Source organism: Prionailurus bengalensis, chromosome D4 (genome assembly GCF_016509475.1).
Source record: "Prionailurus bengalensis isolate Pbe53 chromosome D4, Fcat_Pben_1.1_paternal_pri, whole genome shotgun sequence".
Classification (NCBI taxonomy): domain Eukaryota; kingdom Metazoa; phylum Chordata; class Mammalia; order Carnivora; family Felidae; genus Prionailurus; species Prionailurus bengalensis.
Window position 1 is genome coordinate 1104283 of NC_057359.1, and position 25418 is coordinate 1129700.

General features: G+C 45.3%; 1 protein-coding gene across 1 annotated transcript in view; it reads left to right on the forward strand.

Annotated features, from left to right (window-relative positions):
* WNK2 (WNK lysine deficient protein kinase 2) overlaps positions 1-25418 on the forward strand; it is a 132458-nt gene that overhangs the window by 72748 nt on the left and 34292 nt on the right. Inside the window, 4 exon segments of the mRNA XM_043566746.1 lie at positions 20896-21662; positions 21938-22007; positions 23899-23960; positions 24050-24729. Coding sequence (XP_043422681.1) covers positions 20896-21662; positions 21938-22007; positions 23899-23960; positions 24050-24729 — 1579 coding nt within the window.

A 25418-nucleotide genomic window follows, 5' to 3' on the forward strand; every position in this document is an offset into this window, starting at 1 on the left:
GCTGCTTTAAGTGTCTTTTCTTTATCACTATATTTTGCCATTTTAATTACAACATATCTGGGTATGGATCTGGTTTTGTTTATTTTAATGGGAGTTTTCTATGCATTCTGGATCTGGATGTCTGTTTCCTTCCCCAGATTAGGGGAGTTTTCAGCTATTATTGTTTCAAATAAATTTCGTGCTCCCTTTTCTCTTTCTTCTTTTGAGGTTCCTATAATACACATGTTATTATGTTTGAGTCACTGAGCTACCTAAGTCTATTCTTGTATTGCATAATTCTTTTCTCTCTCTTTTTGTTCAGCTTGATTAATTTTCATTCCTTTGTCTTGTAGGTCATTAATTTCTTGTTCTTCTTCCCGTTTGCTATTCATTCCATCAAGCATATTTCTCATTTTGTTTATTGAGCCTTTTATCTCTCCTGTGTTATTCCTCATCTTGGTGTTAAGGGTCTCAGTCACGTCTTCCACCCTTTTCTCAAGTCCAGTGAGCATCCTTATGATTGTTGCTTTAAATACTCCTTCAGGCATGTTATTTATATCTGCTTCTTTTAGGTCTCCAGCTGTGGCCTTGTGATGTTCTTTCATTTGGGATAAATTTCTCTGTCTTCTCATTTTGTCTACATCCCTGTGCCTGTTTCTGTGTGTTAGGCAAGTCAGCTATGTCTTCTGTTCTTGAGGCTAATGGCCTTATTAAGAGGAAATCATACAGTGCCCTGCAGTGTAGTGTCCCCCGTTCCTCAGGGTCTCACACTTCAGGGAGTGTCTCCAGTGTGTGCTGTGTGGGCTATGCTTTTGTGTCCTGGCTGCTTTATTTTTCTGACCAGTTGACCTCAGGGGCTCTCTTTGTCTCCTGTGGGCAGTGTTTGGTCCCTGGCCTGAATGTGGCGTGTTTTAACTAGATGTGCTCTGGTCTGCTTGTGCAGTGAGCCTTACTGCCACTGTTGCCAGAACGGAAGCCGAGCAAAACTCCCAAGTTGGGAGATGCAGTGTGAGTAGCGGATTACGCCGGTCTTCTCAGGGGGAGGAGGGGGTCCACTATGCTGGGATTGAGGCAAGTGTGACTGGGAAGTGCGGTTTTTTTGGAGCATGGTCGGAGTGGGGCTTGGCATAAGCAAGTTAAGTAGAGCGCTGGTTTCCGCAGGTGGCCCTATGCTTATGCTGAGGGGCAGGGGAGGGAAATGACACTGGAGAGCTCCTTTGTTCCCAGAGTGGTCTCTCTGTGAATGATGCCTCTCTGGGATGCACTCTGAGGTGAGCACACCACCTCCCTACCGTGTGCCCCAGATGCTCTCTGGATCCCTATTTCCATACCGTATGCCTGCAGGTTGTTTGCCTGCCTTCTCTCCAAGAGCAGCATAGTACCTTCCAGGCTCTATCTCAGCCAAGCCCACTAACCTTTAAAACAACAGGTTTTAAGACCCTCTGGTTGCAAGAACTCACAAAATTTGGTCCCTCTTGCTTTCCAGGCCAATTGCTGTGGGGGTTAGCTTTCCTTGTGTGCTCCCCCCGCATGTAAGTCTATCTCTCATCCGTCTCTGTGACCATGGCGCCTTCCCCGCTGCAGCAGTCACTCTCCATTTCTCTCCCAAGCCACGGCTCTACTTCCTTCTTTGTGTGGTCTCCTCTCTACCTTTAGTTGTGGAGTTCGTTTGCCAGTCTTCAGATTTTGGGGCTTTTTAGGATGATTTCATAACGAGTTATATTTGTGGGACGAGGTAAGCATAGGGTCCTCCTACTCTGCTGCCATCTTTGCCTGTTGAATTCTATCAAACATCTAAAGAAAAGTTGGTACCTGTTTTTCCATACTATTGCCGAAGAGGAATGAATGCATCCAAACTCATTCTGCGAGGCCAGCATCACCCTGATACCAAAGCAAAGACACTACAAAAAAAGAAAATTACAAATCAGTATCCTTGATGGGCCTAGATGAAAAAAGCCTTAACAAAATATTAGCAAATGAAATTCAACAATACATCAAAAGAACTTTTGTCTGAGAACAAGACAAGGATGCCCACTCTCATCACTTTTATTCAACGTGGTACTGGAAGTCGTAGTCACAGCAGTTAGGCAATAAAAAGAAAGAAAAGGCACCCAAATTAAATCAGAAAGGAAGAAGTAGAACTACCACTATACGCAGATGATGTGACGTCATATATAGAAAACTATAAAGGCTCCACCGAAAAACAGAACTAATACAAGCATAGCTCATTTTATTGCACTTCACAGATACCCTATTTTTTTTACAGATTGAAACATCGTGCCAGTCCTGTGTCAAGGGTCTATTGTCACAATTTTTCCAAAGGGATTTGCTCACTTTGTGTCTCTGTGTCACATTTTGGTAATTCTCAGAATACTTCAAGCTTTTTCATTATTATTATTATATTTCAAGTGCTCCATTCTCATGATAAAACTTAAATGGATGTTTATGGATGAGCAAAGAAAGTGGTTCCTTGAGGCGGAATCTACTCCTGGTGAAAATGCTATGAAGATTGTTGAAATGACAACAAAGGATTTAGAATATTATATAAACTTAGTCGATAAAGCAGTGGCAGCATTTGAGAGGATTGACTTCAGTTCTGAAAGAAGTTCCGTGGTATCAAACAGCATTCATGCTACAGGGAGATTGATTGTAAAAGGAGAAGTCAATGTGGCAGACTTCATTGTTGTCTCATTGGAAGAAAGTGCCACAGCCACCCCAATTTCCCACAGCCACCACCTTGATCAGGCAACAGCTATCAACATCAAGGCAAGACCAACAGAAAGATTATTACTTGCTGTAAGCTCAGATGATAGTTTGCATTTTTGAGAGATAAAGCACTTTTTAAATGTTTATTTATTTTTGAGAGAGTGCACGCAGCAGAGGGGCAGAGAAAGGGGGACAGAGGATCTGAGGTGGGCTCCATGCTGACAACAGAGAGCCTGACGCAGGGCTCAAATGCACGAACCATGAGATCATGACCTGCAAAGTCAGATGCTTCACCATCTGAGCCACCCATGTGTCTCAGAAATATTTCTAAGTTAAGGTGAAAAATTTGTAGTTGCATCAAAAAGAATAAAATACCTAGGAATAAATTTAACCAAGAATGGGAAAGAGCTGTACTCTGAAAACCATGATGATGAAAGAAACTGACAATACAAATAAATAGATATACCTTGTTCATGGATTGGAAGAGTTAATATTGTTAAAATGTTCATATTACTACCAAAATATAGATTCATTGCAGCCCTATCAAAATATCAATAGCAGCTTTCACAGAACTGGAACAAAGAGTTGCAAGATTTGTGTGGAACCACAGAAGACTCCAAATAACCAAAGCAGTCTAGAGAAAGAAGAACAAAGCTGGAGGTATCATGCTCCATGATTTCAGACTATATTATTAAGCTGTAGTAATCAAAACAGTGTGGTACTGGCATGAAAACAGACACACAGATCAGTGGAGTAGAATAGAGTCCAGAAATAAACCCATGCATATGTGGTCAATTATTCTGTGACAAAAGAGGAAAGAAAATACAGTGGGGAAAAGACAGTCACTTTAATAAATGGTGTTGGGAAAATTGGACAACTCCATGCAAAAGAATTAAACTGGACCACTCTCCTAGGCAAGGGCAACAAAAACTAAACAAATGGGGTTGCACCAAACTGAAGAGCTTTTGTGCAGCAAAGGAAACCATCAACAAAATGAAAAGGCAACCTTTTGGGAGAAGATGGGAGAAGATATTTGTAAACCATACATCTAATAAGGGGTTAATATCTAAAATATATAAATAACTTACACAAGTTAATTTTAAAAAAACCCACAACTTGATTAAATGGGCAGAGAACTTGAACAGACATTTCTCCAAAGAAGACATACAGTTGGCCAACAGACACATGAGAGGATGCTCAACATCTCTCATCATCAGAGAAACACAAGTCAAAACCACAAGGAGACACCACCTCACACCTGTCAGAATGGCTAGAAGAAAAAAAAGACAAGAAATAACAAGTGTTGGTGGGGATGTGGAGAAAAGGGAACCATTGTGCACTGCTGGAGAGAATAATTGGTGCAGCCACTATGGAAAACAGCATGGAGTTTCCTCAAAAAATTAGTAAATATGTCTGTTATATGACTCAGAAATTCCATTTGTGGTATTTATCTAAAGAAAATGAAAACAGTAATTTGAAGAGATACATGCACTCCTGTGGCATTATTAGCATTATTGACAATAGCCCAGATATGGAAGCAACTTAAGTGTCTATCCAAAGATGAATGGATAAAGATGTCTCTCTCTCTCTCTCTCTCTCTCTCTCTCTCTCTCTCCCTCTCTCCCTCTCTCCCTCTCTCCCACTCTCCCACTCTCCCACTCTCCCACTCTCCCACTCTCTCACACACACACACACAGACACACACACACACACACACACACACACACATATTACTCAGCCATAAAAAAGAATGAAAGCTCATGATTTGCAACAACATAGATGGACTTGGAGGATATTATGCTAAGTGAAATGTCAGAGACAGATGCCATATTATTTCACTTACATGTGAAATCTAAAAGAAATGAACAAAAAAAGGAAAGGACAAATGAACAAAACAGAAATAGACTCATAGATACAGGAAACAGCTTTTGTTTACCAGAGAAGAGAGGGGCTAGGAGATGAGCTAAGTAGGTAAAGGAGATTAATAGGTACAGACATCAAGTTTTAAATAAGTCATGGGGATATAAAGTACAGTAGAGGGAATATAGTCAGTATTGTAACAATTGTATGGTGACAAATGGTAACTAGACTTATGGGGATCATTTTGTAATGTAGAAAAATATTAAATCAGTATGATGTGCACCCAAAACAAGTAGGATATTGTAAGTCAACTATGCTTCAGTTAAAGAAAGAAAAAAAAGAAACATTACATAAAAGGGCCAGTTAATTAAGATGATTTAACAGTTCTAAATATGAATGCACCTAACAGCAAAGCTTTATTTTGAAAGGAGACGTGAGCAAATCCACAATTATAGTTGAAGACTTTAACACTCTGCTCTCAGTAATAGATAAATCTGTTAAGTTGAAGAATAAGTCTCAAGGAAAATTGGAAACATTTTGAAATGAACAAGAATGAAAATTCAACATATTAAAATTTGTGGAATGCAGCTAATGCAGTACTTAGAGGGAAATTTATAGCACTACATGGTTAGATGAAAAAAGAAGTCTCAAGTCAATAACCCAAGCTTTCATCTTGAATTTAAAAAACTAGGAAAAAATAAATCCAAAGCAAGCAAAATGAAGGGAATAAAGAGCAGGTATCAATGAAATTTGAAACAGAAAAACAACAGACAAAACTAATGAAACAAAAATTGGTTCTTTGAAAAAAATCACTAATTTTGATAAATCTCTGAATACCAGTATCAAGAATAAAAGAGGAGAGTTATCACTACAGTACCTGCTAAAAGAATAACAATCATGGAATCATAGTCATGGAATACTATGAACAAACACACGTGAATTTGATAACTTAGATGAAAGGGACTAATTCCACAAAGGCACAACCTGTGAAAACTCATCCAAGAGGGAATAGTTAACCTGAATGCTCCTGTACCAATTAAAAAGACTGATTTTATAGTGAAAAATCTCTCCCCCCAAAAAGAATTGTCCAGACCTAAATGTTTCATTGGTTATCTAGCCATTCCTTGTGCAACAGAAACCAAAGCAGATGTCTGTATGAGGATTTTCACAGATGTTTGTAACAGCTTTACTTATAATAGCCCAAACCTTGAACTAGCCCCACCTGCTGTCCATCCGATAAACATATTGTGGTTTATGCATACAACATAACACTACTCCATGATAAAAAAGGAATGAACTATTGGTACTTACAATAGCATGGATGATTTTCAAAGTAATTATTGACTTTGTCTAAAGACTATAGCAAAGTCTAAAGGCTTTGGCTAAATTAAGCCAGACAAAAGTGCATGTTATATGATCACATATAAATGGAGACTATAGGGACAGAAAGCAGATCAGTAGTTGTCTGGGAAGGAGAGTGTGGCAGGAAAGGGATGGCGGGGGTGTAGATTACACAGTTCATGAACAAACGTCTGGGAGAATGATGAGTATATTCATTATGTTGATTGTGGTGGATTTTGCTTATAGGCCCCAAATAAAAAATCCCAATTGAATGGAAATTGTGAAACTGAAAGATACAGTAGTTAAAACTAAGACTCACAGGATGTTTGTCCACTGCTGGAGGCAGAATTAACAAAGAACTAAAAAAATAAAAGGAGCTAAAAAATATAGAGATTTCAGTGAGATAGTCAAACATGATATAATTGGTGCCCCAGAAAGGAAAAGAATAGGACAGTATCAAGTTTGAGGAGATAATGTAGAGTTGAAAGGCATTAACCACACATTCAAGAAGGCCTCCAAACTGAGAAACAACATATTTAAACATATTGTAGTGAAAGTACAGAGGCGAACAGAAGAATTGAAAGAATGCTTAAGGAAAAAGCAGGTGCCTCTAAAGGAGCAACAGTGAGCTGGGTGGCCCCTGTCTTAGTAGAGACAGTGTTTGCCAGGAGACCACCAAATGCTAGTACCCTCAAATGATAACAGAAATAAGCGCCAGCTTCGAATCCCTGCTTGGTGATAGGATTCTACGTAAGTCAAGACGAGATAAAGACCAAAATGATTGATCACATCCACATCTCCCCTAAAGAAATACTGGAGGAGATACTATTAAGCAAAAAAAAACCCCCAGTTATCCTGGATGGAATGTCAGAAATGCAGGAGGGAATAAAAGTAATGGCATTGTAGATACATGGGTAGATCGAAATGAACGTTGACCGTATAAAAGTGTTGTGTTTTTTGAGAGTTCAGATATATTTGTTGTGTTAAAATACGTGAAAATACAGGGATACTTATGAGGGGGAAGGAATTGTACTCACAGGGCTTCTGGGTTCTTGCATTATGTGGGAAGGGCCAACATCAAGAATGTGTACTGTTGTCTCTAGAATGCCCCTGTGAGAATTATAAGATAGTAGATTACTCACACACTCATGGTGGTGGGGTGTAGTGGGGAGGAATGCTTAAAAAACAAAAGAACAGGAAGGAGAGAAAATGTAACATTGAACAAGGAGAACACATAGAAAATCATTAGTAAGATGGTAGTTTTTACCCAAATAGGTCAGTAATTAAATAGAAATGGACTAAATGTCAAAGGTTGCCAAATATGAACAAAGGAAACAAACTAAGACCTAAGAATACAGAAAGTTCAATGTAAACACGCGGGGAAAAAACACAGTATGCAAATACTAACCTAAACAAAGCTAGTGTAGATCTTTTTGTATGAGAAAAAGTAGGCTTTTTAAGGCAAAAACATAATGGTGAAAGATTCAGCTCTTCAGGAAGACAGAAGAATTCTGTATTTGTGTGTCTTTAATAACATAGCCTCAACATACATAAAGCAAAAATTAACAGAAGTAAATGAAGAAATAGATCTACAATCATTATTGGAACCTTTAGAACAGGAAGACAAAAGTCATTAAGGATATAATGGATTTTAATAGAATTAGCAATCTTGGTCTATATGTAGATCACCCAGTGGCTGAAGAATACACATTTTTTTCCAAGTCCACAGGGTTTGTTTTTTTTTTTTAAAGATTTAAAAAATAATTTTTTTTTTTTTTTTTTTTTTTTTGAGAGACAGAGCATAGGCCGGGGAGAAGCAGAGGAGAGAGAGAATCCCAAGAAGTCTCTGCCCGGTCAATGCCCAGAGCCCAGCACAGGGCTCAAACCCACGAAACTGTGAGATTACAACCTGAGCTGAAATCAAGAGCCGGACGCTTAACCAACGTAGGGTATTTTTAAATTAGCTGTATGCAAGACACAAAACAAATCTCAACAGATTTCAAAGATCAAAATCATTCAATGTGTGTTCTCCAGCTATAGTTGGGTAAGCTGGAATTAAAAAATGAGATATCTAAAAAAATCTGCATATGTTTTTCAGTTAAGAAATGTCTTCATAGGGGCACCTGGGTGGCTCACTCGGTTAAGTGTCTCTTGATTTTGGCTCAGGTCATGATCTCATGGTTCATGAGTTTGAGCCCCGTGTCAGGCTCTATGCTGGCAGTATAGAGTCTATTTGGGATTCTCTCTCTCTCTGTCTCTCTGGCCCTCCCCAGCTCGTGTGCTCTCTCTACCTCTTACCTCTCTCTCTCTCTCTCTCTCTCTCTCTCTCTCTGTCTCAAAAATTAACTTTTTAAAAAGTATTAAAAAAAGAAATGCACTTGTAAATATTTCATGAAGCAAAGAAGGAATTATAATGGAAATCAAGAAAACATCCTGAATGGTAATGACATGAAAATCATGCAAATGAAAATATTACATATCCGAACTTGGGCATGCAGCTAAATCTATAATTTTGAAGAAATGCATATATTAGAAAGGAGAAAAAGCTAAAAATCAGTGATGTCCACTATAAAAAGAAAAACTCAAAGAGGAAATGCAACAGATAAGAGCATGAATTAATATAAAACAAACATACAAAAGAGTGTCAACAAAGCTTGAAGTTGGTTCTTTGAAATGTCTGATAAAATTTGTACGCCCCTGGTGAGACTGAGCATAGAAAAGAGAAGGCACAGTCAAGACCAGGAATGAAGAAGACATTGCTTCAGTCTGACTAACACTGAGAAGGAGTTAAGAGTATATTATGTGTAACTGCATGCCTATAAATTTGAAAACACGGAGGATGTCCTAGAGAAATACAACTTACCAAACTTACATAAGAAGAAACGGAATCTGAAAAGTGCTATGAACATAGAAAAATTAAATCGGTAATTAAAAACCCTCTCACATTTGTCATTTATGGTGGCAAGATTGCTGGAGGACCTCCGTGTGTTGGTCTTCCAGGGTCAAGTGCAGGCAGAAAAGAGAATTATTTCTGTTCGGAAGGGTTCTGAAGTTCCGGGCCTGACTCTACTCTGCAGAACTAGGAGTCAGACCTGCCTCTAAAGCAATCATGTGGACAGGTGGCTGCATGCTGAGACAGTTATGTGCACATCCCTGGAATTGGAAGGAGGGACAGCTGTTCCCTGCCACACAAGGGAGGGGGTGGATGCTGCATTGTCACAGCCAACATGTGTTCATCAGAGTGAAGCAGATGGACACAGCCAGATGTTGGAAAAGAGATGACATTTGTCGAGAAAAAGGGAAAGGACAAATGGAATTCACGTGAGGAGTGGAGAATTCTGCTCAAATGAAAACCATAGAGAGAGAGAGAGAGAGAGAGAGAGGCCACCCCCCCCCCCCAGGATGACTGGGAGGGGTCATGTCAGCAGGAGGCAGTGTAGGAGCTAAGCCTTCATGCCCCCCATGAAAACATACACCTGTCCATTAGTGGAAACGGTCTTGGGAGGGCTTAAGTGTCCAGCTAAGAACCTGTGGCAACACAGTGGAGCAAAAATATAGACAACTGCAAAAAAAGGATCCCTGGGGAGATGGGATTACTCGAGGCCTCAGGAAATGGCTAGGATCAAAGAAGGTGGGGCTCTGTCAGTGCCATGGCGAGTGCCATCATGGCCCCCAGGGGCATGCTCTGGGGAGGCCCTCGGAGGAACTCTGCAGCCCCTGCAGCAGCCCAGGGTCCCCACAGCTTTCACAGCAGAAGACACGTATGCTAGTGGGCAGACCCCAGTGGCCTGCCTCACAAAAGACGTCTTTGCCATGGGTGTAACCCGATAGCCATTGCTGCCATAGACCCTCTGCAGAAGGAGATTCTGCTGTACCCTCTTCCCAGAAGGATGTGCTCTTGTGCCAGCCTTGGACCAGGACTGTCTGCTGCCTCCCCAACCCTGTGCAGATCCCAGACTGCTGAACCCTGGCTGTTCCGGGTGCACCTGTGCTCTAGACCTCAGCTCCGTGACAACTCCACACTTATGCACCTGAGGCACTGGAGCCACTATCATTGTGGGCTAGCCAGTGCCCCAGAACCTGGGGCCATCATCCCCCTGTGGGTGCCTGCCCTCCAGACTTCTGCTCCATATCTGTGCCATAGGCACCTGTACTTCAGACACCAGTGCTGTCACTACCCACAAGCTGGACCCTGTGCCAAGAAGAATCACCTTAGCTGTGACATCCCCATGGGAGGAAAAACATTAGGAGGTACCCAGAAGCCTTCATGACTGAAGACCCCAACAGCCCTTATAGCCACTGCTGCCACCTGTAGTTGAGGACCTCTGCCATCTTTGCTGATGCTGATGTTGGCTGATAGACCTGCGCAGAGACTCCACTACTGGGCCTGTCCTAGAACCACTACAGCCTACCCAGCTGATGTCCTGCACCCATTCACAGATGGTCTTTACCCACCAAAACCCATCTGTAAAGGCTGCAAGAGGTGACTGTTTCATCAGTGCAACGTTAGCAACACGAGGTTACAAGAAACATAAAAAAAAGCAAGCAAACATACCACCACCAAAGGAATGCAGTAATTTTCCTGTAACTGACCCCAAAGAATTGAAGATGTGTGAATTGTCAGAGGATTCAAACTTAACCTTTTTTTTTTAAATGTTTGTTTATTTTTGAGAGAGAGGGACAGAGCATGAGCAGTGGTGGGCAGAGAGAGAGGGAGACACGGAATCCGAAGCAGGCTCCAGGCCCTGAGCTGTCAGCACAGAACCTGACACAGGGCTCGAACTCACAAACCGTGAGAGCATGACCTGAGCCGAAGTCAGACACTTAACCAACTGAGCCACCCAGGCACCCCTAAACTTAACCGTTTTAAGGAAGCTCAGTGAACTACAAGAGAACTGTGAAAATTAATAGAAGGAAACCTTGTCTATAATGGAGTCAGGGGGCCAGCAGAGTTGCACACCAGCAGGAAGAGAGGGACCTTGCAGGTGGATGCTACTTTACTACCCCAGCAAGAGGAAGGAAGGTTTCTTCCTGGCAACAGCTCAGCCAATGAGAAACCACTATACTTCCAGCTCCCAGTTTACTTCAATGCACTTTTGTTTACATCAGCCCCTCCCTACACCCCCCTCCTCTATAAAAGAGCCTCCTTTTTGGACTTCTTCTCCAGACTTGCCTGTTGTTTTACCATAGCTAGCTTGTCCCAGATTGAAATTCTCTGTTAAGAATAACCCCCCCCCCTTTTTTTTGGCAAAATAACAGTTTTATTTTTAAGGTTAACAGAATACATGAGACCACTCAACAAAAAATACGTGAGGAAAATGAGAAGTTCAGTAGAGAAATAGAAATCATGAAAAGAACCAACAAATATTGGAGCTGAAGAATACAATGAATGAAGTAAAAAATGCAACAGACAGCATGAATAGCTGACTTGATCAAACAGAGGAAAGAATTTGTTAACTTCAAGACAGGTTATTTGAAATTAACTAGTCATAGGAGAAAAAAGAAAGAAGAATGAAAAAAGCAAAGAAAGCATATGTGAATTTGGGGGCACTATCAAGCAACTGCTGTCTGCATTGTGGGAGTCCCAGAAGAAGAGAGAAAGAAAGGTCAGAAAGCTTATTTAAGAAATTCCCAAATCTAGTAAGAGTTATGTACATCTCGGCACATGAATCTTACAGGTCCCCAAATAGATTGAACCCAAAGAAGACCTCACCAAGACACATTCAACTATCAAAAATCAAGACAGAAATTTGAAAACAGCAAGACAGAGAAAAGAAAAAAAATACCCACTTCATTTCAAACAGGTGAATACCCAAAAGGCTTTCAGCAGATTTCTCTGCAGAAACCTTGCAGGCCAGGAGAGAATGGAATGATATATTTGCAGTTTTGAAAGTAAAACATACTTGACAGCCAAGAATATTGGCAAAGCTGTCCTTCAGAAATAAAGGAGAAAGCCTTTCTCAGATGAAAGCTGAGGGAGTTCAACACCACTAGACCTGCCATACCAGAATGCTAAAGAGAATTCTTCAAGCTGAAGTGAAAGGATCCTAATTAGTAACATGAAAAGACACGAAAGTGTAAAACTCACTGGTGAAAGTAAGCATATGGTCATCCAGAGTATGATGGTTGTGTACAAATCACTTGAGTATGAATGTCAAAAGTCAAAAGTATTAAAAATAACTATATTTACAATAATTTCTAATGGATACACAATGTAAAAAAGATGTACATTGTGTTACCAAACATGAAATATATGTGCGGGAAGTAGAAGTGTAGAGTTTGGTATGCAGTTGAAGTTCCCAGCTCAGAATGGACTTATTTATAACTATGCTTTTAATGTAAGGCTCATATTATCACAAATAGCTTTAGTATGCAAAAGACAAAACAAAGCATACTTCTATGAAAAATCATCAAATCACAAAGGAAGATAGCATGAGAGGAAGAAAGGAATAAAGAACTACAAAGCCAGAAAACAATGAACAAGATGGCAAGAGTAAGTCCTTACTTATCAGTAATTACTTTATATGTCAATGGATTAAGTTTTCCAATCAAAAGATGTAAACAGTATAGACTTCTGAATACCTCACTTTCAATAACGGGTAGATCAGACAGAAAGTCAATAAGGAAATACTGACTGGAAGGACACTGTAGTGGAACAAATGGATCTAGTAGACGCTCAGAATACCTTCTCCGCCCCCGCCCCCTGAATAGTAGCAGAACACACATTCTTATCGACGTGCATGGAAGATTCTCCAGGATCGCTTGGAAGATCATGAAACCAGTCTTAAATTTAAGAGGACTGAAGTCACAATGTCTTTTTTGACTACATGAAGCTACGCAGCTAGAAATCAGTAACGGGAGGGAAGCAGGAAAAGTGCAAATACACGAAAACTAGACATCTGAATAGCCAGTGGCTCAGAGAAGAAATCAAAAGGGAAATTAAAAAATACCCGAGACAAATGAAGATGGAGACATAACGCACCAAAACTTAAGGGGTGCGGCAAAAGCAGCTTTAAGAGGAAAGTTTATAGCGATAAAGGTCTACATTAAGAAACAAGAAAGATCTCAAACAACCTAACTTCATACCTCCAAGAAATAGAAAAAGGAAAACAAAGCCCAGAGTTAGAAGGAAGGAAACAACAAAGATGAGAGCAGAAATAAATGGGCCAGAAAAACAACAAAATATAAATGAAATGAAGAGCAAGCTTTTTTGAAAAGGTAAACTAAATGGACGTACCTTTAGCTAGACTAAGAAAAAAGAGGACTCAAAGTCAGGATTAAAAGATGAGGCATCACAACAGTTGATTCTATAGTAATACAGAAAATCATGCGAAACTACCATGAACAATTACATGCTGACCTGTTGGACAGCCTAGAAAAAATCAAGATAAATTCCTAGACTCACACAACCTACAAAGATTGAATCATGGAACTAGAAAACCTGAATGGATCTGTAACTGTAAGGAGATGAAGTAAGTAATCAAATCTCCCAACAAAAGTCCAGACCACTGGTGAAGTCTACCAAACATTTAAAGACGAATTAACACTAATCCTTTTCAAACTCCTCCAAAAGTAATGAAGAGGAACATCTCCAAACTCATTTTATCAAGTCACCATTACCCTGATACCAAAGCCACACAAGGACACAAGAAAATTATAGGCCAGTATTCTTGATGAATATACATGCAAAAGTTCTCAGCAAAATAATAGCAAACTGAATTCAATAGCACATTAAAAGAATGGTAACTGTTATGTGGGACTTACTCCTGAGATGCAAGGATGGTTCAGCATAAGCAAATCATAAATGCGATACGCCACGTCAGCAGAATGAAGGGTAACATCATAGGCTCATCTCAGGCGCAGAAAAAAGCTTTTAAGAAAACTCAACATCCTTTCATGATAAAAATCACAACAAATGAGTTATTAAAAGAATGTATTTTAACATAGTAAAGGTCATATAGGACAAGCCAACAGCTAACATACTCTGTGGTGGAAAGCTGAAGCCTTTCCTCTTAGATTAGGAACAAGAGAAGGATGCCCACTCACCACTTCTATTTAACGTTGTCCTGGAAGTTCTAACCAGAGCAATTAGGCAAGAAAAAGAAACAAGTGGCATCAAGGGGCGCCTGGGTGGCGCAGTCGGTTAAGCATCCGACTTCAGCCAGGTCACGATCTCGCGGTCCGTGAGTTCGAGCCCCGCGTCAGGCTCTGGGCTGATGGCTCAGAGCCTGGAGCCTGCTTCCGATTCTGTGTCTCCCTCTCTCTCTGCCCCTCCCCCGTTCATGTTCTGTCTCTCTGTCCCAAAAATAAATAAACGTTTTAAAAAAAAAAAAAAAAAAAGAAACAAGTGGCATCTAAATCAGAAAGGAAGAAGTAAAATTGTCTCTGCAGATGACATAATCTTATATATAGAAACCCTTAAAGATTCCATCAAAAACCCCACAGAGGGGTGCTTGGGTGGCTCAGTCGGTTTGGGCATCCGACTTCGGCACAGGTCATGATCTCACAGCTCGTGGGTTCGAGCCCTGCATCAGGCTCTGTGCTGACAGCTTGGGGCCTGGAGCCTGCTTCGGATTCTGTGTCTCCCTCTATCTGCTCCTCCCCTGCTCACACTCACACTCGCTCGCTCGCTCGCTCGCTCGCTCTCTCAAAAATAAAGCTTAAAAAATTTTTTTTAACACCCTGTTAGAATATTAATTCAGTAAAGTTGCAGGATACAAAATCAACATGCAAAATTCAGTTGCATTTCTATGTACTAACAACAAGCTACCTGAAAGATAAATTAAGGAAGTAATTTTGGGGCACCTGGGTGGCTCAGTCGTTTAAGTGTCTGACTCTTGGTTTCGGCTCAGGTCATGCTGTCATGGTTTGTGAGTTCAAGCCCCAAATTGGGCTCTGTGCTGACAGTGCAGAGCTTTCTTGGGCTTCTCTCTCTTCCTTTCTCTCTGCCCCTCCCCTGCTCACACACATTCTCTCAGAATAAGCTTAAAAAAAAAAAAAAAAAAGAAAGCGATTCCATTTACAGTAACATCGAAAACAATAGCATATCTAGGAATATGTTTCACCAGGGAGAGGAAAGAACTATATACACTGAAAACTATGAGACACTGAAATAAATGGAAAGGCATCCCATGTTCTTGGATTGGAAGGATTAATATTGCTAAATATCCATACTATGCAAAGCCATCTATAAATTCAGTCCAATCCCTGTCAAAATTCCAATGGCATTTTCATAGAAATAGAATAAACAGTCCTAAAATTTAAATGGAATAACAAGACCCCAAGCAGCCAAAGAATCTCGAGATGAGAAACCTGGAGGCATCTCATTCCCTAGTTTTAAACTGTATTATAGAACCTTAGTAATCAAAATAGTTGGGTACTGACATAAAAACAGACGCAGGCTAATGTAACAGTCATTAGTCACAGATGATCAACTAATCTGTGACAAAGGTGCCAAGTACACACAATGGGGAAGGGATGGTCTCTTCAGTAAGTGATTCTGGAAAACTGGATATCCACATGTGGAAGAATGAAATTGGACCTTCATCTCATACCACTTACAGAAATCAACTCAAAATGGACTAAAGACTTCTCAGACATGATACCATAAAACTCCTAGAAGAAAACAGGAAAAAAGCTCCTTGACATTGGATGTGACACTGAAAAGACAAGCAGCAAAAGCAAAATCATAAGCGGGATTACATCAAACTAAGAAGCTTTTGCACAGCAAAAGAATCAAAATGAGAAGGCATCCTACAGAAGGAGAGGCAGTATTTGCAAATCATATATCTGATAAGGGGCTAATACCTAAAATATGTAAATAACTCACACAGCTCAATAGCAAAAACAAAAGATCCCTCAAATAATCCAATTAAAAATGGCAGGGGCACCTGGATGGCTCAGTCGGTTAAGCCTTCAACTCTGTTTTGGCTCAGGTCATAATCTTACGGTTTGTGAGTTCGGACCCTGCATTGGGCTCTGTGCTAACAGTACAGAGCCTTCTTGAGATTCTCTCTCTGCCTCTTCCCCATTCACTCTGTCTCTCAAAAATAAATAAACTTAAAATTTTTTTTTAATGGGCAGAGAGGGCGCCTGAGTGGTTTCATCAGTTAAGCTTTTGACTTTGGCTCTGGTCGTGATCTCACAGCTCATGAATTCGAGCCCCACATCAGGTTCTCTGCTGTCAGTGCAGAGCCTGCTTCAAACTTCTCTCTCTCTCTTTCTCTCTCTCCCTCTCCCTCTCTGCCCCTTCCTGACATGCCCACACTCTCTGTCTTCTCTCTCTCAAAAATAAACATTTAAAAATAAAAATGGGCAAAGAATCTGAATAGATGTTATTTCCAAGGAAATCCTACAAATCGCCAGCAGATATGTGAAAAGGTGCTCAGCATTACTAATCATCCGGGAAATGCACATCAAAACCACAATGAGATCTCATTTCATACCTTTCAGAATGGCTTTTTTCAAAAAGACCATAGATAACACATGTTGGTAAGGATATGAGGAGAAGGGAACCCTGTACATTGTTAGTGGGAATACAAACTGGTTAAGCCATTATAGAAAATTGTATGGAGGTTACTAAAAAATTTTAAAATAGAACTCCCATATGATCTCACAGTCCCACTTTTGGGTATAGATCTGAAGAAATCCCTATCTTGAAAAGATAGCAGTACGCCCATGTTCATTGCAACATTATTCACAGTAGCCAAGATGGAAATAAGCTAAGCGTTGACAGTTGAATGAATAAAGAAAATGTAAATATATACAATGGAATACTATTCACCCATAAAACCAAGGAAATCCTGCCATTTGTGACAACATGAATGAACGTGGAGGACATCATGCTAAGTGAAATAAGCCAGAGGGCTAAAGACAAATACTGTATGATGTCGGGGAGGGGGGGGGGTGGAAATTCATACAACCAGAGAGTGGAATGGTGGCTGACAGAGGCACAGATTAAAGGAGAAGCATGTGATCTTCTCAATAGACGGAAGAAAGCATTTCATGAGATTCAAAGCCTGTTAATGACTTTAATAAAAAGAGAAGTATAAAGATGAATTAGTTTAATTTGATGAAGAATGTTTAAAAACAACAGCAACTGTTTCTCTAAAATAAGTTTTTAATGTTTATTTTTTGAGAGAGAGAGAGAGTGAACAGGGGAGGAGCAGAGAGAGAGGGAGACGGAATCAGAAGCAGGCTCCAGCCTCTGAGCTGTCAGCACAGAGCCCGATGTGGGGCCTGAACTCACAAACTGTGAGATCATGACCTGAGCTGAAGTCAGATCCGACTGAGCTACCCAGGTACCCCAACAGCAAGTATGTCTTTTTTATTTTATTTTTGAGAGACGGAGACAGAGCACGAGTGGGGGAGGGGCAGAGAGAGAGGGAGACACAGAATTTGAAGCAGGCTCCAGCCTCTGAGCTGTCAGCACAGAGCCCGACGCGGGGCTCGAACTCACGGACACGAGATCATGACTTGAGCCGAAGTCAGACACTTAACCGACTGAGCCACACAGGTGCCCCAACAGCAAGTATTTCTAATAGTGATATGTCGAATGCTTTCTTTTTTTAAAAAAATTTTTTAAACATTTATTTAGTATTGAGAGACAGCATGAACAGGGGAGGGGCCGAGAGACAGGGAGGCACAGAATCTGAAGCAGGCTCCAGGCTCTGAGCTTTCAGCACAGAGCCCGACACAGGGCTTGAACTCACAAACCATGAGATCATGACCTGAGCCGAAATCGGACACTTAACCGATGGAGCCACCCAGGCGCCCCTCGAATGCTTTCTTTTTGAGATAGAAAACAATCAGATACCAATTATCACCATTTATTTTCATCTCATACTGGAGGTCTTGGTGCAGTGTGGGGTATGATGTCAGGAAGGACGAGAAGGAGAGAGGCAGGGAGCAAGGGTGAGAAAGAGGAGAAAGGGGAAAAAATAATAGAAAAGCAGCAAGACTGAAGAAGTCTGCTTCTTGTAGTGAAATCTGAATTTCTGCAGAGGGGACCCAGTGTTACCTTTTGCTCCTCCAGGTAATTCCAGTCTGCAGCTAAGTTTAAGAGCCGGTTCCCTTTTTTTGGTAAATATTTATGGAGGTTATGGTAATGGTATAATAGCTTTATTTTTCATTTGAAAAAAAATGTCATTAATCTCAAAACAAGGTTTTCCAAAGTAAATTTTGGCTTGGTACCAACTTAAGGTAGGCTTCATTCTATTTTCAATTCCAATAGTAATCACTCTTCAAGTAGAATTAAATACATAATGAATGCCATGTAATAGATGCCCAGAGCTGAGTGATTATTCTGATTTTTCAATGTAATTATAAATTGGTGTTCCATAAGTGGTGATGTTTCTTTTAACATTACTTTTTGTTAAGCATTTGGACAGAACAAGATAACAACCTTTTATTGAGAAGCCCTTGCTATAAAATTATTGTTTTGGGTCAGATTATAATTCTTTCCAAGGAATACATTTGTACAACTTTTCCCACTCTGAGGTGGAAATTATCATGTGGGTTTTTTTTTTTTTTTTGCAGTAATTATTTCATTTTTACCTCTGACTAATGGCACTTAATTATTATTTTAAAAAGCTATAAGGATTTGAAAAGAAGAAATAAACTATCATTATTTGTTGACAAAGTGTCTATATACATGGAAATTAAAATTTAGGAAAATGTTAAAATTAATAAGTGAATTTAGGTGAGGTAACTAGATGCAACAGTTTTTCTATACCAGCAATAGTTAGTAAGTAGAAATTTATTACATTTCCATTTGTAGTAACATAATAATAGCAAACATGAAATAGAAATGATTCTGACAAAATAAGTCCTTTATACCCCAGGCCTTTAATAAAACGCTGAGAGAAACTTAAGAAATGAATCAAAAGATATATACCATGTTCATGGATTAGAAGATTCAATATTGTAAACACATTACTTTTCCCCAAATGGATTTACAGATTCATTGTGGTCTCAGTTAAAATTCTGACTTTTAATGGGCACTGACAAGTTGATTGTATGGTATTTGTGGGAATGCAAAAGCCAGGAAAAACCAAGATACCCTCTAGAGGAAGGAAACTGTTCTGTTGAGTACTGGGACTAATTATGTAAACCCACAACTATAGAAACACTGTGGTACTGGAACAGGGGTAGACATTGAACAAGGGAGTAGAAGCACCCAGAGGTACGCCCACATCTTGATTGACAAGAATGGTCTGACTGCTAAGTGGTGATGATAGGATTGTTTTTAAAACAAAAAGGGAGTGGTGCCTGGATGGCTTAAGCGTCCAACTCTTTTTTATTTTTTATTTTTTTTATTTATTTGAAAGAGAGCCGTGAGTGGGGGGAGACAGAGAGAGAGAGAGAGAGAGAGAGAGGGAGAGGGAGGGAGGGAGGGAGGGAGAGGGAGGGAGAGGGAGGGAGAGAGAGAGAATCCCAAGCAGCCTCTTCTGCTAGCATGAGCCTGATGCGGGGCACAAACTCACAAACCATGAGATCATGACCTGAGATGAAACCAAGAGTAGGTCTTAACTGACTGAGCCACGTAGGCGCCCAAGCATCCAACTCTTGATTTCATTTCAGGTCTTGATCTCAGAATTGTGAGTGCAAGCCTCATGCTGGACTAGCAATGGGCATGAAGCCTACTTAAAAACAAACACAGAGTGTCTGGGAGGCTCAGTCAGTGAGGCATCTAACTCCTGATTTCAGCTCTGGTCATAATATCGCAGTTGGTGAGATCGAGCCCCGCGTCAGGTTCTGCGCTGACAACACAGAGTCTGCTTGGGACTCTCTCCCCCTGCCCCCCTTTGTCCTCTCCCCAGCTCACACACTCACTTTCTCAACAAACAAAACCACTTTAGGTCCTGTTACAGTTCCCAGGATGACTTGGGAGTGTGGGAGCACGGAGGCTGCTCTGGGAGGGGAACTGGCACAGGTGTGTAGGGAAGCCGGTTCGCGGCTCCTGAAGGCTGAGGCCCCTGTGACCCGGCAGCCCCGTCTGGGGCGCAGGCCCAGCAGATGTGCGCTGGCGTGTTCACGCTCGTGTGCTAGTGCATAGCAGCACACAATGGCACAGGAGTCATAGGGGAGTTGGGGAGTGAAACTATGCAGACACGCATCGTGGGCGCATCTCCCAGATAAAATGGCGAGAGAAGCCAGACAGGAAAGAGTAAACAGGAGTCTGCTGATACAATAGTCAAAGTTAGAACTAAGCTGTGGTGTTCAGAGCACGTGTTTGTGTGGCAGTGCCGTGAAGAAACCAGATGTGGACGTTTGTCACCGGCTGGGGGGGCGGGCAGTGTGAGTCTGGGGGTGTGGGATCCCGGCGCTCCCCCTACCCCCTTGTATTTTTGTAAGCTTTTCATTTTAGTTTGCTGCAATTTTAAGTAAAGAAGAGCAGCCTCAAAGGAGAAGTCAGTTGGGGAAACAGGACAGGCTCCGTTCGCTGCATATTCCCAGGCTCGGGAGCACACAGAAGCTCTGGGAGTTCCTGGGCGGGAGCCGGGGTCCCTTGCTTGGTTCCTCCCTCCCGTCAGCTCCTCCCTGAGGACCCCTTTCCAGAGGACGCTGGTGTTGGTGTTGCGTGCTTCTGACCTTATCGGGGTCTGTTCATGGGAGCTTCATGTTCCCTCTGAGGCAGCGAGCGTGTGGGGCTCGCATAGGCACTGTGCTTTTATAAGCTCACTTACGAGTTTGTGGACTGGCTGGCGGGAAGGATACCGGAGGCATGTTTTCGTGCCACACCCCCGGCAGGTGGGGGCAGGTTGCGCCTGAGGGCTGAGTGCTCCTGAACAACCAGAGGGAAGGGGTGGGGGGTGGCAGGGGGGCATTGCTGGTGTGGGGGCCTGAGGGGAGAAGCCTGGCCGCTGCAAGGCGCGTCAGGCACACTGGAGAAGAGAAGACCAGCGTGTGGGGTCTGCGGGTCATAGAAGGCATCTTTCTGGCTAGGGAAGTGCCAGGTGAACAACACCAGAGTAGGCTGGTACAGAGGCATTTTCCTATTTCTTCTAGACACAGCGCCCTGTAAAGACCAGCTGTCCTTAAAGGAAAAATCCGGCTTCCCAGCCAGTCCACAGCATCTGAGCCAAACAGGCCCCAGGGACACCCCTGGCGGCGCACCGGCCCCTTTGCTGCCATCCTCCCCTCCTGTGACTGCTCTGCCCCAGGATGCGGCCACACCAGCCGCCAGCCCCAAGCCAGAGCCCGCAGTGGGGACCGCTGTGCAGGCAGGGGGCCCAGGGACCTCTCAGGGGATGGCCAGTGAGCGTGAGACCCCCCAGCCACTGGCAGAGACTCAAGACACCCAGCTTTCTGCACAACCCCTGGGTGCAGGTGGGGGGCCTTGTGCCCCACCTCTGGAGGCCCCCCGCTACCCCTCGGGTTTGGGAGAGCCCACCTCAGCCAGGGAGGCCATGGCCCAGGGTGAGCCCTTGCAGGCTCCGGCCCCTGCACCCAGCGCCCCCAGTGGGACCCCTCAGCCCACCCTGGGTCAGCCCCTACCCCCGTTGCCCCCTGCAGTAGGGGCCATCAGCCTGGCCACCCCCCAGCTCCCCAGCCCCCCACTGGGGCCCACTGGGGCCCCCCAGCCACCCTCGGCCTTGGAGTCAGATGGGGAGGGGCCTCCCCCCAGGGTGGGCTTTGTGGACAGCACCATCAAGAGCCTAGATGAGAAGCTTCGAACTCTGCTCTACCAGGAGCACGTGCCCACCTCCTCAGCCTCTGCCGGGACCCCTGTGGAGGCGGGGGACCGAGACTTGACCCTGGAGCCCCAGCCCGTGGTAAGTTCCGGCCCTACTAGGGTGGCGAGCACCCCAGGCACGCAGACCTGCCTCAGTTGGCTGTGGCCGCCCCACACTCGGGCCCACCCCCATGTTTTACAAAAAGTGGCTCATCTGGGGACTTGGGGAGTGTGTGTGCAAGGTCGGGACCTGGTCTGGACGGCCCCGGTCAGGGTGGCCTGGGGAGGAGCCCAGCCTTCATACAGAGGGGATCTGCAGGTCTCTGCACGCATCACCAGGGGAGACTTAACGGCTCTCTCCGTTTCTTCCACCAGCCAGGGAAGTCAGAAACAGCCCCTGGGCCGGGGGCTGCATTGGAGCAGGCTGGGCCCTCGCCATTGACAGGTAATGAGCCCCAGGTCACCTGCCAGACCCCCAGTGCTTTCAAGGTGCATCCCACGTCTCTACCCTTCATCCCTATAGCATCTTGGGTGGGACTCAGGCATAGTGGGAGCCCGTCGTGATGCGTTAGTTAAAGCCCACTGTGTTCTAACAGAGCACATGCTCAGGCCCCAAGGTGAGAAAGGCCTTTGTAGAAACAGCTGGGCTGGGTGTCAGGGGGTGATCAGGGACTGCCCGGCTGCCCAGTGCTCTCCATGCACTCTGGCAGGCATCCCTGAGCCCCGTGTTCTTTAGAAGGTTACAAGATGCGGGAGCTTGTTTGGGTAGAGTGCAGGGCTGGGGCTGAGAGTTTCCAGCTGTCCGTGGAAGCTGCCGGCCTGGGGCCAGCAAGTTCCTGCTGTGGAACTTCCTCTGAGTCTCCTGGGTGCTGTGGGTCTCTGTGGGAGCTCTTGTGGTGGTTCTCATTTCATTACCTGAACACCTGTGTGTCAACCCAAGGGGGTGGGTCTGACCTTCCGAGGTGGGGTTTCTTCTTGGCCTGGGATTCCTCGGGAGATCAGCAAGATAAAGGTCCAGCTGACCTTGTGACAGGACCCTGGGTCTGTGTCAGCGGCAGGTGAGGCCCCAGTTGGCAGTGAGGCCAGTGAGTAGCCTACTGGGCCTCTGGATACTGCGTTCATAGGTGTCACACTGTCGAGGGATGGGGACAGCTGGCACAGGAGTCAGAAGCCCCAGCACGTGTTTACCTGCGAAACGGAGGTTCAAGCAGGAATGCTCCGAGGGAGAAAGTAAGACGCTGTCCCTGAGCGCCTGCTCCCTCTTCTGACCTCTGTGCATGAGAAATGTACCATGGGTCCCTTCTGTGGCATCAGGGACTTCAAATGCCGTAGCCACTCCCAAGCCCACTCCTCCCAGAGTGCAGAGCTTGTCGGGGAACCGTAAGGAGACATGGTCAGCATTTCTGGTGGTCAGAGCTGTCTGGAAACAGGGAGTGTAGAGTGAACCCCTGTGCCTGGAGGTGTGCAAAGAGAGGGCAGATCCCCCACTGCAGGGATGTGATGGGGGGGCATCAGGCACTGCCTGTAGGTTGGGGGTGTGTGACATTTGGGTCTGGGTCTCCCTGGGAATCTGTGCAGCAGCAGCCCCCCCAACCTTGCCAGAGGCTCTCACCCCTGCGGCAGGCACGTCAGTCTGGCTGTGGGCTGACACAGCCCCTGCCTGCCCGCGGCTTGCTTTTGCCACGTGCGGGCCCAGCTTGGGCCAGTCTCCCACACGTCAGCTCCTCCTGCTCCACCACTCGGTGGTCCTGGGAAAGGGGGTCAGAAGTACCACCCTGCATCCATGCTCTGTAGATGGGGAAGCTGGGATAGCTTCAGATGATGTGGGCCTTCCCTAGACGCTGAGCCATAGAGTTAAGAACTGGCCCTATTGATGCAGGACCTCGTGAGGCCCTTGTATCGTCGGATTTGATGGGGAGTCCTTCAGGTGTATAAAGATGACAGGTGAGATGGTAGTGACATCAGGTGTGCAGAGATGACCTGTGACACAGATTGGCACTGTCAGGTGTTAGAAGTGACAGGTGGCACAGGTGATGGCCATCAGGTGTGCAGAGGGTGGGGCAGTGCCCCAGGTTCTGGAGCAGGTGCCTCCAGGGACCTGAGAGGTGTCAGGCTGAACCCTCCTCCCTTCCCCGAGTCATTGGGTGTCTCCTAACAAGAAATGGGGTCAGGGCCTCCTGGAGTGTTTATAGTTTTCCTAGCTGCTGAGCACATGCGGTACATCCCCCTGCCCTGGGTGGGGGGCTTCCCTTCCACTGATCCAGTTCAGCTGGAGGGCACCTGCTCCTGCCCTTGCCCTCCGCACTGACCCAGTAACGACTCTGACGTTCCTACAGCAGAATCATCTTTGAGCCAAGTGACAACCTCAGGTTTGCCCCCAGCGCCAGGTGCCCCCCAGGTAAGGAGTGTTCTCCCAGGCACCTGGCTGGTGGGGTTTCCTCTCTGCTGCTGTGTGGTGGACACTTCTCCTTTCCGCTCCTTGTCCAGGATGCCCCTGCTTCTGCCTTCCCTGCACTCCTGGAGCCCGCAGACCAGAGCAGTGGGGTCCCGGGGGAGACTTCAGCCAGGCCCACACCGGGGATGCAGACGGAGGACAGCCGGGCCAGCCACCTGCAGGCGCAGGGCACTCTGGCCGCAAGGTCCCCACAGAAGCATCCAGGGCAGCAGGACGGCAGCTCACCAGCCAAAACTGTGGGCCGGTTCTCCGTGGTCAGCACGCAGGACGAGTGGACCCTGGGCTCCCCCCACAGCCTGCGGTACTCGGCGCCGCCAGACGTGTACCTGGAGGAGGCCCCCCACAGCCCCGACATGAAGCTGGCCGTGCGGAGGGCGCAGACGGCCTCCTCCATCGAGGTCGGCGTGGGCGAGCCGGTGTCCAGCGACTCCGGGGACGAGGGTCCGCGCAGGCGGCCCCCTGTGCAGAAGCACGCCTCCCTACCCAGCAGCAGTGGCGTGGCCAGCGACTTCGTGAAGAAGGCCACCTCCTTCCTGCACAGGTCCCCACGGGCTGGCTCCCCGGGCCCGGAGGCGCCCGGCAGGGTGGGCGTGAAGGTGCCCACCATCAGTGTGACCTCCTTCCACTCCCAGTCGTCCTACATCAGCAGCGACAACGACTCGGAGATCGAGGACGCCGATATCAGGAAGGAGCTGCAGAGTCTGCGGGAGAAGTAGGTCCTGAGAAGTGGCTGCAGGGGGGGCGGGGAGCGGTGCTGCCTGTGCTGCGGACCCTGGTCTCCTGCGGTAGCTCTCACTGGGCGCACTGTCTCCCCCAGCGAGTGTGACTTGCTCCACTTTTTGGGGACACTGCGCAGAAGTGGCAGATACTGGAGAGAAGCCTCACAGGTTTCTGCCGTCCCATAATTCCTTCTGCTGGGTTGTGCAAGCCCTGGGGGGCGGAGAGCAACACAATACCTCAGCAGGCCTGCCAAGACCCCGCCCCACTCCCCTCCCACCTGCGTCGGCCCCACCCCCAACCTGCCAAGACCCCGCCCCACTCTCCTCCCACCTGCGTAGGCCCCGCCCCACCCCCAACCTGCCAAGACCCCGCCCCACTCTCCTCCCACCTGCGGCCCCACCCCACCCCCAACCTGCCGAGGCCCCGCCCCACTGTCCTCCCACCTGCCTCGGCCCCACGCCCCCCAACCTGCTGAGGCCTTGCTTTACTCTCCTCCCACCTGCGCCCCCCCCCCTTGCCTCACCCTCCCCCACTTGCCCCAGCCACTGAGTTGGGCCCAGCCATAGGAGACCTGTCGACAGCCGAGTGCTGGCACTCAGCAGCCACTAGATTTGGAGGCACGCAGGGAGGTGCCTGATCCAGTGACAGTGTGTCCTTGTGGGGCGTGTGGGGGGGTCTCCT